The 15951-nt window shown below is 39.8% G+C and overlaps 1 protein-coding gene across 1 annotated transcript; it reads left to right on the forward strand.

Annotated features, from left to right (window-relative positions):
- Positions 1-726: 726 nt before the first annotated feature.
- On the forward strand, positions 727-14928 carry MYL10 (myosin, light chain 10, regulatory). The gene is made up of 6 exons (XM_010146428.1): positions 727-812; positions 3519-3594; positions 5058-5162; positions 8648-8726; positions 13683-13731; positions 14402-14928. Exons 1-6 carry the CDS (start codon positions 777-779, stop codon positions 14498-14500), a joined length of 444 nt encoding a protein of 147 aa, XP_010144730.1. The 5' UTR covers positions 727-776; the 3' UTR covers positions 14501-14928.
- The last annotated feature ends 1023 nt before the right edge of the window (positions 14929-15951 follow it).

Below are 15951 nucleotides of genomic sequence, written 5' to 3' on the forward strand. Positions count from 1 at the left end.
TATATAGGAAGAACCTGCTCAATCTGTGTTGGCCCAGACAGAGCAGATTTCTAATAATTTCTATGTGAGTAGGAAATGATATAATTTCCCTTTACAGTTCCTGAACCGAGTCTTCATGCAGGACCTCATTTTGCATCTGGGTGCCTGTCCCTGCATGAGAACTGGGAAGAAGGAGTACCTGCAGCCACTTACTTGAAGTGCTTATATGTCTTGAGAATAGCAAGTTGGGAATTTTATCTTACACCTCCAAGTGAGATTATAAGCTTGCATCACTTTTACTGTAGTACAGAGCTCTGAAAAGTCAGTGCAGAGTGGGGTTAGTCTCCTGTATCAGATGATCCTGGCATAGGAGGCTCTACCCAAGAAACACACAGTTCCTTGGGGAAACAAGCAGTGGACCAGCTGTGATATTCAGAGTCACACTTTGGATCCCTCACCTTTCTGAAGGTAGCACAGTGGCAAGCCGCCCTTCTCTCCTTGTCTGTCCGAGCTGCTATAAAGCCTCAGTGAGAGATTCATCCGTTACTAAAGAAGCACTTTTTATCCCATTTATATATATATAGATATAGTCGACAGAATGAAATACCTTGTCATAACAACACACAATCTTCTTCTATTACTTGACTATATATATTTATTTTACCATCTGTGAAAGACAGATTTTGTTTTTATGGGCATTTAACAGACAAAGTAATATATATTTGATCTTCTTATTTGTATAACAGGCTCCAAAAAAGGCAAAGAAGAAGATAGAAGGTGGTTCCAATGTATTCTCTATGTTTGAACAAACCCAGATCCAGGAGTTCAAAGAGGTTGGTCACTACTCTACTGTTCTCTATAGTCTGCTGTCATTGCTAATGAATAACACAGGTTTTGTTTGTAATCCTATTCAATTCTCCATCTGCTTTAATAGAACACACAGTTGTTTTCTGAATCATCCCTGTGGTTTTGGCTGGTATATCATTTTCCTTGTGTGTTTGTTTGTTCTTTCCTTCATTCCTTCTTTTATTCTTTCTTTCCTCCTTTTTGTCCCTCCCTCACACTCCTGTTTCAAGCTCTAGACTTATTTGAAAATCCCCAAAGCCCCCACCCCAAAATAAAGGAAAATGATAATCTCATCCACTTTAACGCTGATCCAGGAAACACTTGAGCACATGTTTAAAGTTAAGTGTAAGTGGTATTTTAAAAAAGAATAATATTACATGCTCAAATACTATCCTGAATAGAGATGTCTTCTTGAACCAGGGCTTTAATCAGTGGACTGTTCTACAATAGCAATAGGAAATATTCCTTGTGCCCTTCTAATACTGCCCACAAACTGGAAACAAAAATACCGAGAAGCCCTCAGCCGACTTTCTCCATAAATGCCAGTAAAACTAAACAACATGTTGAGATTAACTATGTAAGCATCTTTTAGCTCCCAAAGAATTTGATATTACTGTGCATTGTAGGTCCTTTGTCCAGTTACCTGTGAGGAGATAGATCTAATGTGCTGGCATAAAAGCTGAAGCATATTCAAGGCAGATGATCTGTTTAATGAGTTTATGCTCTTATTCTGAGTGAACATTCTAGAGTGTCTGTGAGGCCATCACATTTTGCACTGTTTTGTCATTTAAAATTGTTAATTCACATCTCCAAAGCAATTTCCAATGTGATAAATAGCTTCTTCTTGTGCATGTGGCTTTCAATGTTACTTTTGATGAGGATTCCCACTAGTAAAGCTCAGCAGTGAAGGAGACTAAACCCACACAAGGACTGTGAATATGGCCCAGGTAGATGAACTGAAACCGCTAACCTTTTCCTTGCAGTTAATGGGAATGTTTAACACTTTTCTCCCACCTCTTCTCTGTACCCTGTGAACCTCCATATATTATTTTCTCCAAGGACTATTGCTTGAAGATGTACCAGCAAAAAGAACTGATCAGAATGCTACATTTTATCTACTTCATGTAAGATAACACCAGGAGCATTTCTGGGAGGATGGTGACAGAACAATGGCAAAAACATGAGGCAGTGGAATGGTCCAGTGAAAACCAAGACCATGTTTTGTCTAAAAACTGCATACTTGGAACAAGTATTTCTGAAAAGCTGGTTTTGATCAGGAAATTTTTATCTAGAGATTTCAACCAGCTCACCAGAAGATGTTTCAGCATTGCTGTTATTACATTAAGTTCACCCATTACAATACATACCTAATGCTCTTCCTGTCTTCTGTGAGCTTGCTAGGCTCTGCTTTGTTCTTCATATTTTCTTCTGTTTTGCTTCCAGATTGTGGGGATCACCATTTAACTCAAAGCCCCCGCAAAGGAGGGAAAGTAACTCTAAAGAGTTGGGCTTAATTTTTTATACGGTGATGGTTTGGCAGGCAAAGGAAGGGTTATGAACATCCACGCTTCAAGTAAATCATGTGAATAAACTGGAATGTGAGCAGTGGGGCTGTGTAAGAAACTGGAGGTAAAACTGCATCCAGTTTTACTGGATGACTTTAAAACTCTGCATCTTACTGTAGCTGCTATGGACTAGATGTGTTCTCAGGAAGAGGTTGTCTCTCATAATAATACTGAAGTAAGAATAATTCCTGGTCATTGTAAAGATGCACTCTCATATTTTTGTGGATGTCAGACAGCCAGCCAGCGTCAGAGGCATGCCTGGTTCAACTGCTATTCCCCATAGTACGACCAGGGGAATTTCAGGTCATTCAAATCTTTCAGAATCAATGAAACATTAAAAGTGTGATGGCAGCGAACAGACAAACATGCAAATATCTAAATAGATAGATAGGCAGTTAGCTGGCTTGTAAATAATGGTTAGAGTACATAAATTCTGTGTTGGCTGAAAACAGGAAAATAGCTGGGTTTTCTATCAAAAGTTAAGTTTTGCCTGACAAGAAGTATTTAAGGTCAACACACCAAGGTCACTCAGAGCACAGAGTACAGTCTGAGAGATACGATGTATTGGAAAGGGAAACAAACTTTGAATAACTAATATTATGAAACCTACACATCTCTGTACTTCTGAAAATTCAGCTATCTCTGTATGATGGACCATTTTAAGGCCCAGAAGAAACTGCCTTTAGCTTGATAGCAGAGACATATCTACAGTCATTCAATATTTTACAGAATACAATAGTTGCATGAAGCTGAACGGGATATGGAAATGGTACAAAACACATGGAGTAACTACTGACTAAATCCTCCCTAACCAGAGCCTCCCTAATTCCAACTTCTATGGGTTAAGGCCTGAATGGTGAGAGCTGCCAGCCTTGGCTTCAGCCCAGCTGCAAGCTGCACTGAGCATTAATGTAGTAAGAAGTTTGGGTGGGTTTAATTAAGCCCCTTGCCAAGATACAGTAATGTGTTGGAAGTGAGAAAACTGCAATGAGGTGGATGGATCAAAAGAAGTTAAATATTCTTCTTTACAGCATGAATATAATACCCCCCTGGACGGGTATGTGTGATTGTAGCACTGTCCGGTGCAACATGGCAATGGCAGTAAGTTTTCCCTTTTCTTCCCAACAGGCTTTTACCATCATGGATCAGAACAGGGATGGCTTTATTGACAAAGCAGACTTGAGAGACACGTTTGCTGCACTAGGTAAACTGGTAGTAAAAATCAAATACTGTAAAGAAATGCAGTTTAAGTTTCAAGCACATAAGAAAAGTTTGTATTAGAATTACAGTAATGAGATACACAGGAGGCAAAAGGAAACCTGTTCAGGTTGGTCTTCCTGCTAGCGTAAGGTGGTTGCTGTCTCAGTACATAGCTCCAGCTGGGAAGTCTCCTGAGCAGCCTCTTTCAGAAGTGAAATGCAGGTCTCTCTGGGACTTGCTGGCGGGTGCAGCCGAGCTGCGCAGCTGGCAACTCTCCAAAGGCACTGATCCCTCCCCGGCAACTATTTCATAAAGAGCCCACCCAAGCAGTGGTCCATGCCAAGCATGTCTGATTTGCTTCTGAATCCAGGCTTCACAGGCTGCACCTTTTTCATCTAGGAGCCATGCAATATCTACCAATTAATGTGTTGTCATGGACTAGCTGCCCCTCTGCCCACGCACAAGTGGGAAGACTCCATGGGAGGTTCTGTGCTGTTGTGCATTTATGTGGGGTGAAGTGTGCATGTCATGAGATTAGGTTTTGTCCATTCCGTGCACAGCACAGTCCTGATATTATCAAGCAGATTAAAGAAAATCTTCCCAAGGAAAGGAAAAAATCGAAATGCTCATGATCCCAAACCTGGAGTTGTATCCTTGCTGCAACATTTGAGGCTTGAACAGTGATGTAGGCATTTGGGCTTTTGCCATCTGGATCTTATTAAAAAGAGCTTGATAAGAATCTTTAGTGCTCCCTGGGGTGGAATAAGACACCAGCAGAGTCAGTGCAAAGAGCAGAAGCTCCTGAACTCTTTATTGTGACAATGAGATTTGCAAACTTTGGCCTGTAGCTACTGTTACCCTGAAATATTTATTTTTTAAGGCCAAGTTCTGGTATCTTTCCTGTTCAGTGAAGCCCTTCAATGCCTATAAAGTACAGTCACAGCAAATTACCACTCAATTTAAGTTGGGTTGTCAGGGTCTAAATTCTCATCAGTAGGACTGCACAGGGATAGAGAAGGGATATGACTACTCAACTCATCCATCTGCCATCTTCCCAGAAAGGCATCTCAGTATACAGGAGGGCAAAGACTGAGATCTTGGATTCACTTCAGTTGATTTGAACTCTGCTATATTAATATCAGTGGGGCCTGTATTTCACCTGGGGTAAAAAACCAAAACAAAACAAAACAAAAAAGAAAACAAATCCCAATTTATTTAGAAGTGCCCCTTTTTTTGTCCATTGCTGGCCACATCCCTATTATTTATCCTTCTACTCCTTCAGTCACCCTTTGATCTTAGAGCCAGCTCTGCCAATTTGTTTTTCACTAGGGTATTCTGGAGTTGTGTTCTACCATGTTATTAGCAAAGTTGCACAGAGCCCCGAGTTCCCCAGTGGGAGGAGATGAATGGGAATCATTTTTTGAAACACAATTTGTGATTTATTATGAAAAATTATCTCTGCTGCAGGTCGTCTGAATGTCAAGAATGAAGAGCTTGAAGATATGGTGAAGGAGGCGCCAGGTCCTATTAACTTCACTGTCTTCCTTACTATGTTTGGGGAAAAGCTGAAAGGTAAGTACCTTTGGGGGGTTGGAGAGATATCTGTCAAAGATCCTCAGCACTGAAATATCTCAGCACCTTGCAAATTATAATAATGTATCCACAGAACAATGCTTAGAGGCAAGGAGTGAGCTCCATTTTTGCAGACAGAGCTGAAGTATGAAAAGGCTAAGGGACGGTCCAGAGGACAGTTCAAAAGGGTGATTTCAGCTTACACAAGCTAACATGAAAGTGGTAAGTTGAGGTCCAGAAACTGATGAAATCACGGCAGCCTGGAGCAGAGGGCAGATGAGGTACGCAGTCAGTAGGTTCCTGTTGCTCATGCTGTAGTGGTATCACTCCCAGTGTTAGCTGGTGTAAAAGTATTTTCAGTATCTACAAAAAAACTTTCTGCACTCCTTTGGCTCATTACGCAAACATGACCTCTGCATCATCCTTGCGTGTTATAGGGCATGAAGGAGCAACACGGCCTTCCCTCATTTCTGTACTAGTTGTAATCCAGTGGCCCAGCCTTGGTTTCCCTTGAGGTCAGTAGTGATTTTGCCGTTGGATGCAGATTTCACTGAGTAAGTGCATGGAGTGGATAAACTGAAAGAATTTAAATCTCAGTGGATTTACAATGATAAAGGGGAAGGAGCTTGTTTGCCCATTGCCACAGAATATATAGGGATCATGGTAGGGAGTTCAGAAAATGGGGCTACTAAACTTGTTGTGGGAGCTAGTAATTTAGTTCTATCTCTTACACTGCTAATGGCTAGCAACTGCAAGAGAGGGCTTGCGAGGCCAAGAAAACCTCTAATGGTCTTCCTATATGCATTGGGGACAGGTGAAAGACTTGACCTTCCAAGCCAGGTTGGCCTTAGCCAAATTCCAGAAGTTTGTTAAAATAACTGATGAACAGAAAAAATGGAAAAATCTGATCCCATCTTCTTAAAAATATTCGTTGTATTGCTGCTGGACTCTGGCTTTATATTGCTAAGCACAATTTCGCTGAAGGGCTTTCTATGCTTGGAACAGAAAATAGAGAGGTCTGAAAGAAAGAATTAATGAGGCTAGTCCTCCCAGAAATACACTATTGCTAAGGAGCACAGCATGTCTGGGAAGCATAAGAGGTGATGGACACAGCTGTAGGCTGACCCTGAGGAGGAGATTTTATTACCTAGATATCGATCTGTCGTGATCACAGTGGTACCTCCACCTTTACATTCCAGATGTCAACTTGCAGTGCAGGTGGTGCTCTTCTTCCTAATCTTCCTTATGGGATATGTGACTATTTCTTGTGGGGTGCCCTGCTACCAATTCCTGTCTATTTGTGATGCTTATAATCACACAGGGCATGGAAATGAGCTCTTCTTCCTTTCCTCTCTTCCCTCTTGTCTCTTACGATTGCTGAAGCTGGCAAAGAGTCCGGCCCTGCCAATTGTGTGGCCTAAAACCAGAGCCAGCACAGGAAGGTGAATGGTAAAGCGTACCCCTCTTCTTGTCTGCAGGTTTCCTGTTGGCTACTAGCAGATGAGAAGGGTTTTTTTAATTTCCATTTGGTGAAGGGAAAATCACAGCTGTGCTTGTCATGCCCTTCTGGTTGGGTTTGTCATGCAAAGGAAGCAGAGCCAAAAGACTGCACATTCCCAATCAAAACTAATTGGGATGAAGAGCCTTTGTAGTGCAATTAGAAAGGGAGAAAGGGCTAGAGGAAGTGGATATGGCAATTTTGCAACACTCTTTATCAGCTAAGTACCACTCAGAGAATTTGGTGAAAGGTGCTTTCTAAGTAAAATTTGTTGTGCTATAATTGATTTCTGTCATAAAGGGGAAGCTGGGATTTTCGGGATGAGCTTTAGCTTTGTATATTGAGATTATGATGCCAGATGAACAGCTAACAAAACTGGGTTTATGTTAATGCCAACCACATGGAGATGTTTCTACAGGGAGTCAGAATAATACAATTTGTACAGAAAACAGAGATGCCGCACATCAAAGAAACCACTTTATTTACCAGCTAATCAATAAAGAATGCCTGCTGCATTGCTTCTCTTCAAAGCCAAAGTCCAAGGATATGACAGAGTAGAAAATGTAAAACACAGTCAGGAAAAAAAAAATATCCCCCCCACAGTGGTGACTACTTAAAATGCAGACCACTCCTGGGAGCTGGAAGACTTTCTCTTCATGGGACGATCAAAACTCTCATTAAATACCAATGCTTTTGTATTGATCATATATTCCTTGCAGTTTGAATACTTTACCTACAGCTTGGCAAAAAATACACATGGCTAGTGTGTGACAAGGAGACCATGTAGCCTTGGGCTTGTTCACTGCTATATCCACCAAGATACTACTAGTAGTCCTTTAAGAAGGCATCAGGAATTTATGTAGTCATTAGAGCAGGGAACTTTGACTGGCTTCTATTCTGGTTCTCTCTCTGCCAAACTTTGAACAATCTTTCAAACTGCCATTCTTCATGCTATTAACTTTTTTTAATCACGCTTTCACCATTTCAGCATCCCAAGTAGGTTCATTTGTCCATGGGTCAGTCTACCTGTTTGTAAATTTGGTTTCCTGCAGTTATAAATAATGATTTGTGTTACGTATGCTACTGTAATATTTTGAGATACTGGGGAATAGTCAGAAACGTATCCTTTGCTGGGGTTGAAACTGCCTGTAAGGGAGCATACTCAAAATCTGCAGTATTACAGAACAGTCAGAAACCCCAGACAAGGTTAAGGCACTGTGAAAGCTAGTCTCTGACCCAAATTTTTTCCAGTCTAAATAGATGGGACAGATAAAGGATGCAAGAAAAGGAAGACTGTTACTATCATTTTACTGTTGGGAACAGAGAAGCCGCGAAATTAAAGTCATACCAAAAGTCTGTGGCGCAGCTAAAAGCAGAAGCAAAATCTTGGAGACACAGTCAGTGCTTTAAACTATGCTTTTTCTATAAGTAACACTTAATGAAGGATTCTTAAGTGAAAGTGTGCTACAGAACATCAGTGCAAATCTCCATTTTACACTGATCATCCTATTTCCATTGCATTCCACTGACATTCTGATTTTGTGATGAGCTCCGTTTCCTTCAGTGAGGGAAATAACCTCTTCTCTATATAGTGAAGAACAAGTAACATCAGAAAGTGTTTTCACAAGGAACGTACTGTACAAGATTAAAGGAAGCCAGTGATGGAAGCAGTTTGTTATATTTTCATTTCTGAAAGCCACTAATCCTCTGGGTACTGATATCGGAGACCAGTTCCTGGAAGTTTTCTCTCCTGCAGACACAGAATAGATATGAGTTATTATTTTTAAGCTTCTGAGCATTGAACTATTCACCTCTATTGTTTATCTGACATGACAAATGCTGCTGACTTAAGAAACCTTTGTCTTCAAACCTACAACTGCAGAATTCTCCATTTTGCACTGTTTTCAAGTGAATGCAACTACTTAGCAAGTATTTGGCAGCTACAGAAATACATCCAGGCTTCTAAATTATATTTCATTAATTTTAGGCACGGACCCAGAAGAAACCCTTCTGAATGCCTTTAAGATCTTCGACCCAGAAGGAAAAGGCCACATAAAGGCAGACTAGTAAGTTTATTTCAAATCCTTTAAAAATAATAATAACAACAACAACAGCAACAACTGTACAGGTTGAAAGAACTGCTTAAAAGCAGTATTTTTCACAGTATTTTAAGAGACAGAGGAACTATCAGGGACAGAAACATTTAGCTTTGTAAGCCAGAGTGAAAAGGCTGGACTATTATATGAATGTATTTGTATTGCAAAAAGAGATGTTATTGTCCTCAGACATTGCAAGAGGCAACGGAAATATAATCACATGTAGGTCATTAGATAGCCTTTTTTGAAGGTCTGGATATAAATCAACACATGACTCTTTGTAGATTAACTCCATATGTAAAATTAAAATGAATGTCTGGTGCCTAACTCTCAGAGTGCTTGACTAAAATGGGAAAGCTAGTCCCCTTTTAAAAAAAGTGATCAATTTAATTAACTCGGGGACATGGTTTTAGTGAGGACATTTTCCTTGTTAAGTGTTTACTGCTTGAGCCGTCTGCTTCTAGACAATAATATGCTGTAAATTTTCACTAGATATAGTGGGCGCCAAACCAAATAATACTATTAATAATAAGGCAATTATTGTCAATATAGCTATTTTTTAAATCAGGAGGCAGGACCTAATTTGTATTCATAACCTGTTACACCAACGAAGCAGGATAAAAGGAATTTAAGTGCTAATTGCACAAATGTAAATCCTCATTGCACTGCCAGAATGGTGTAAGCAGGCCTTCAGGTGAATGAGATAAATGATACCAAATCAGGGCAGAGGATGAGGAGGTGTGACCTATGTCTCCAGTAAAATGCTTTATGTGCCTAGATTTATGCATCTGCTTAAGTTCCTTGGGTCTATACTTTTAATGCAGCAGCCATTTCAGGTAGATTTTATAAAACATAATACGTATAGGAAGTTTATTAGGGTACCATGAATTACAAAACTGTATTTGCATAAAGGAATTCTACTAATGCTGAGATATGCTAAATGAAAATGAAACCTGTTACGAGAACCTCTGGGGTGAGGTTTTCCATGACATCTTCTGCAATTACTGTTGTCTCCTAAAAATTAGTTGAAAATGCAAAATTCACATACAATATTTCCTTCTGTTACCAATATGGATTTCTATGACAGTGGCACTTCATTCCCAGTAAGTCTGAGACTCCTGTTACACTAAGCAATATGCAAAATAAAAGCAAAGAGAGAGTCCTTTCACTTCCAAATGAATTAAAACACAAGTGGATGTACCAAACATGCAGAAGGAACAGAGGGTTAACAGTCGTCCTGATTGTTTTGTGGTTAACGTTATCCCAGTCAGCTTGGGAAGAAGAGTCAGAGAAATACAGAAGTGACTCAAACAATAAGAATAAAATGTAGCCCGTTGCCAAACAGGTCAGATCACACGGTAGTGAAATCACTACCATGACATACAACCTTCTGATAATACAAAACCCATGAAATGTTGTATTTCCCACCACTATCTGTAACAATATACTGCATACAAAATCTGCAGCTTGCCGCCCTGTGTCCAGTTCTACATTCCTTGGATGCTGGAAGCCAGCTGGAGTTTGGGGCAAATTAGGAATGCAGTATCACACTCCAAAATTAAGATGAGAGAGAAATACTTTTAGTTTTCCTTGATGGAAAAGGTCAACCTTGTCCCTACCCCCACTGCACTGCTAACATTAGACAATTGTTTTAGTTCATCACCACAACAGAGCATAATGTTTACTTATTAGACCCGAGGGTAATGCTGATCATTACAGAACAAACCATTAAATCAATTCTGTGAATGTCTTTGAGGTTTAACTTCTATTCATATGCTTCCAAAATTTAGACATTTCAAGGTTTTGAAATAATTTTTATGTTGGCTCATGCAGCCATTTCAATATGACAGTTGATGTTAATAAATAATATTTCTCCATATTAAAAAATCCTGGAATGTTTCTCTCTAAAACCAGCCATGTTGACCTTTTAATCAGATCTTTGGTTTATGTTTTCATGGAGTTAACATCCTTCTGGGGATTTTTATGTCTCTTCCCTCTGCGTATTTTCACCTCTAGTCTGGAAATGACTCACTCAGTCCATCTGATGGTAGCTGGGATGGAGGCTTCTAACCTTTCCAGAAGCTCCAGGAGTTTAGAACTTACTTCCAAATCCAATGACAGACTTTGTTTGTCTGCATCGTTATACCACACATAAAATCCTTCCTATAGCATGATGTCAAAAAGAGAAAATGCTCTAGGTCAGATTCTCAGCTGGTGTAAACCAGCATAGCTTTTGGAAAGGTTAGATGATTCAGCCTGAAATGCCATTCATTGGACGAAGTGAGTCAGTCCAACATCAACTGTGTCTAATGCTGATGCCAACAAAACTTTTCAGATCTGTAGCAGATGAAAATGGACTGAGGGAGTTTACGTGCGTTCTGCACCTCTGGAGATTAGTTTGGCCGAGCAAGCGATGCTTCTCATCATAGCTGTAGAGCACTGCTCATTTCAACTCACCTGGTTTCCGCCAAGAGAGCACTGTAGAAAGGGCAAACCCAGTGGAAAACAAAAGTGTCCCAGAGATTTCACTGATAATTTAAAAAAAGGTTCTGAAAATATAAGATTGCAACAAAATATTTGTATCTGTAGGAGGAACTGGTGCCAGCCAGGACAAGAGGTAATGTTTAGGCTCCTCTGTCAATATGGATATCCTTTTTTGCCCAGAAGATGTCGAATTTTAATTTTTTTTTTTTTTTTGAGAAGCAAATAGGCTTTGAGAAAGAAAAAAGATACACAAAGGAAAAAGTGCATAATCTCTAGCTTTGGAAATCGTGAGTGTTCGTTTCCCTATAAAATAAATAATGGAAAATGTGCACAGATCTTTAACTCAGTCCTTCTTCCTTATGAGTGTGCCAGAGCCTACTGGGCTGTGCATCAGAAGATTATAATTAGATATTTGATCTTTCCTTTTCCCCTAAATACTTTAAGCATGTGAATAGAAGACACATAGTGCCCAGACCTCTGTTTAATTCAGTCCTGTTTGTGAAGAAGTTGTTTTTTAATTTCTCCCCTCTATTCACCAAGCTCCTTCCTGTATCACACTTCCTATTTACTAACAGACGAATGCTGTTTGCCCCAGTGTACATATATCCAATAATCAATTTATGCTAATGAGAATGATCTCTCTACTCTTGCACCCACCAATCATTTGTGAATTCTACCTCAAAAATTGCAGTGGTGTAACAAATGGCCAGGATAATAAAACAAAAACGGCAATATGAGAGAAAGGGATGAAGACTTTGGTAAGTAAAGAGAATGGTAAAGTAACGCAGGGAAAATACATACAATACCCTGAGCTCTGTCTGTGACTTCAGAGTACTTCCCAAACCTTGCATGGTATTTACACTCTTGTACCTGTGGGTAAGATTCATTACCCAGAAACTTCTTTTTTCAGTTTTCCCTTTCAGTCCTTCACATCAACAAGAAAGACTCAGAAGTGCCTTTGCCTCTTATGCAAATCAGGATGTGTCTTTGTTGTAGCCTTTTACTGGAAAGAAGTACTTTTACTGGAAATATGTCAGAGATATGAAGAAGCACGGTTGTAGCTTTGCCACCAAAACTACACTTGTATCTCTGTGTGACTTTTTTCACTCGAGATGCAGGGTATATGGGAGCAGAAAGCTTTACTATTGTGCCTGAACACCTGCATCCACAGTAGGTGAACTTCACTCCTATGGAAGTGTTCCTGTGTGGGCATGATTTCTGTTACAAATAGTTACTTTTAAATATCCACTTTGAAAAGCAGAAAGGGCTGTTTCCAGAAGAGCTTTTGCTCTCCCCAGCTCACCCCACAACGAAGTCCTACAAAAGTAGCCTTTTTTTTTTTCAAATTGCAAACTAAAACAGATTTCTATACTTGTTTCGGCTTCTTTTTTTTTGTACAACAGACTGCTCATCTGTTATCACATATTTATAGTCTCTTTTACTGATCTAGAAAACAATCATAATAATGTATAAATACCTTTGGTAGTAACAAAAGGAGATAAATCTGCCTCTTCAGTGTGAATGCAAACTCTTTGAGATTAATACAGAAATTCTTCTACAGGAAGGGCAAATTATTAGTGCAAGTGAAAGGGATGTTTATGTGATAGAACCAAGTTCACACTGGTGGGTATTCCAGCACAATGTGCATGTACTGCCCTCAGCACGTGAGTAACTGGCATTTTATCTAAAGGGGTCAGACTACAAATGGTCATCATTCTTCCGGGCTTTTCTATTCACCTGTAAACTTAGGTAAAAAAATTACATGCTTCACTGACTTCCCACAATGTGTTTGAAAACAGAGGGTAAATCAGCTGAGCGGCTGTCCCAAAAATATTCTCTTTGATGTAATTGCATAGGATGCAGATTGTGCGTGGGATAAGTTCCTTGTTACAGTGCTGTAACTCCAGATCAAGACATTGTACCATGAAATACAACAGGTCTCATGCAGTTTCAGAGTCTCCTCTGGGAATGACTGCATGCAAATAAAGGGATTCTCAGATGATGATTCGGAATAGCTGTTGGAGCTCTCTTTCAAGTTCTCTTTCTCATTTCATGCTCTGTTCCTTTCATCCTCAGATTTTACAGAGAATATTCTCTTTTGGTTTTGTTAAATGATCCAAACTTTAAACTGCAAGTGAGAAAACCTACCATTTTAGGTTAAGATAAGCATACAAAATTGCTGTATTTCAATTAGAGTAATAACCTTAAACAATTTTAAACCTCTATAAAATGTCACAAAAGCAAAATAAGTTGGCAGAGCGAGGCATTGACACTGATGGGTGCCTACAGAAAATCTCTTACAACATCATGTAAGGATTAACAGCCCTAATTTATGCGGTCACACAGATTTTCTTTCATGAAATTTCAGGAAGGATCTTGCCATCTGAATTGTCATGTGCCATTATCACCATTTAATCAGGTTATTTTGTTTTATTTGAACAGCATCAAAGAAATGCTGATGACACAAGCAGACCGGTTCAGTCAAGAAGAGGTAAGGACCACCTTCTTCATTTGAAATAGGAATCTAACTCCAGCTACTATTCAGCAATAGGTATTTGCCCCTCTTTAAATACGGGAAGTCAGATGGAGTCTAGGCTGAGAGAAGGTTGATGCCAACTCCAGCAATTAGGAACAATTCAAAGCATCTTTTCAGAATAGCTCCGTGGCTAAATCAAAGTCAAAAAGATTCTTTGGACTTCCATCCAAGTATAAGCATGGCCTATCTCTTGCTGTTCTTTCCTATGGTGAGCTGGGCAACGAATTTACTAGAGTTCAAGTGGGTTTGGGTGGGAACTGTGGTCTGCTTTCCATTTGTGAGTTATTTTGTTTGAAATCTGAAATGAGTTCTGAAATGAGGTACTGATGATGTGGTTTGTGTGAGACTGAGCATGGATTCTGCTGGCTGTGAGGAATTTAGAGGGACATTATTTTCAGAAGAGGACATTGAGTGGAGTTAGTTTGTGGCAAGAACAGACAGGAGTGTAGACTCTAGTACATTCTTTGAGCAGGGCTTACCTGGATTTCAGGGAGAGCTTTTATTGGGGAACTTGTTGGGCTTCTACCAGGACTGCATTAACTAGTTGGGTTGAAAATGTGAAGCAGTACATGTTGCTGTCCCACAGTCCTACGTTTGTAACACTTACCTCCTGTTTTCTTGGCAGATCAAACAGATGTTTGCTGCTTTCCCTCCAGACGTCTCTGGTAATCTTGACTATAAGAACCTCTGTTACGTTATCACCCATGGTGAGGAGAAAGACTAAGAGGAAAGAAACGAGCTTCTCCTGTGAGGATGCACTAAGTTGTTTCATAATGCTTTTGTGTGCAAGACAAAGGGCTGAACATTCAGTATGTGAAGCCATGTGGTCATCAGAAGAGAACCAATAAAACAATTGAAATTAGATTAAAGTTATTTAATGCTCCTGTTTTTATAAAAGATGGAAATACCAATTTTGTGATTCCCCCCCCCCCTTTTTTTTTTTCTGTCAGTGGCTTGAAATGGAATTTTCTTGATAAACTGGTGCTTTTGTGATTTATTGACAATCCTAATGTTCACCAGATGGTCCATTGGGCACTGTAGTCTTGCTTAACCTCTTCTCTTTTATACACAAGCTCCATGTGTTAATTGAGAAATCCTCTAACTTACTGCACCAGGAAGAGTATTTGGTAAGTAGAATTCTGTTCCATTTCACAGCCCCTAGCAATGAAAGTGTAAATAAACCAATCTGAAGTTCTTGTGAATATGCAATATGCCCTCTCTGCCTCAGTGATGTGGCCAGTTTCACAAGCCACTTGACTCATTTGCTTTCATGCAAAAGAAAAGAAATAGTGGAATAGTGGCTATTTTTCTCACAGTAAAGTTTACTAGGCACACTTAGAAATGACTAATAATGAATTTCCCCCTTCAGAGGTACATTTATTGTATGTAGGAGGTTGCCTATGAAATAACAATAATGCCTGGTCGTTCACCCACTGGTAATTAGCTTGTTTTATGGGTGAGGCACACATTGGAAGGATGAGTTTTGCCAAAGATCGTCAAAAGTCTAGGTACAAAGACAAGAAAAGAACCCAGGGTTACACATGAAAGCAGACTCCCTCTCACTTTTATAATCCAAGATCAGTGTAGCTTGTAAAATGGGCTGCAGTTTCTTGTATTTGGACTTCTAGGAACTGGACATATTCTGCCTATGTGGAATATTGCATGAATGCTTCCTGCGTGGGAGTCAGAAGGGTGTCGCAGCCAAAGTAAAACAAGCTTCTGCTGTTTTAACAGCTAATGGAAATGATTTCCTTTTGCATCAGTGCTGTTGGCACCACAGGCCCACAGATGAGAGGAAGTAACAAACCACTTGTTTTCTGATTCCAGCTTAGCCTTTATGGAGAGAGGGTTTGAGGGCTGGGTGTCAAAATCTGCCCTCATTGGGAGGGGCAGAAATTACATGAAAAACTTTAGCACCTGCATGACTCGGGGATGTGGCATTCATCCCCACCTGCATTTTTCTGCTGTTCCAGCAAAACCCTGCACTCAGTGCACTTCAGTTCTATAGTGGACACAAAGTTGACATAATCAATCTCACCCCTTGCCCCATGTCCAGAAGCACTATGCATATTCCTGTAACAGCAATGTTTTTCTGCTATAAGTAGGTGATTCCCAGTTGTATCTACCAGTAATTATCTCTCTTAAAAATCTTGGTGGACACAGCTAGAAGCAAAA

Source organism: Eurypyga helias, unplaced genomic scaffold (genome assembly GCF_000690775.1).
Source record: "Eurypyga helias isolate BGI_N326 unplaced genomic scaffold, ASM69077v1 scaffold26632, whole genome shotgun sequence".
Classification (NCBI taxonomy): domain Eukaryota; kingdom Metazoa; phylum Chordata; class Aves; order Eurypygiformes; family Eurypygidae; genus Eurypyga; species Eurypyga helias.

Bases quoted from the DNA above. Each gene is read 5' to 3' on its own strand.
- MYL10 (XM_010146428.1), top strand. From the start codon at position 777: ATGTTTGAACAAACCCAGATCCAGGAGTTCAAAGAG. The intron at 813-3,518 runs GTTGGTCACTAC...TCTTCCCAACAG, and splicing joins AGATCCAGGAGTTCAAAGAG to GCTTTTACCATCATGGATCA. The intron at 8,727-13,682 runs GTAAGTTTATTT...TTATTTGAACAG, and splicing joins GGCCACATAAAGGCAGACTA to CATCAAAGAAATGCTGATGA.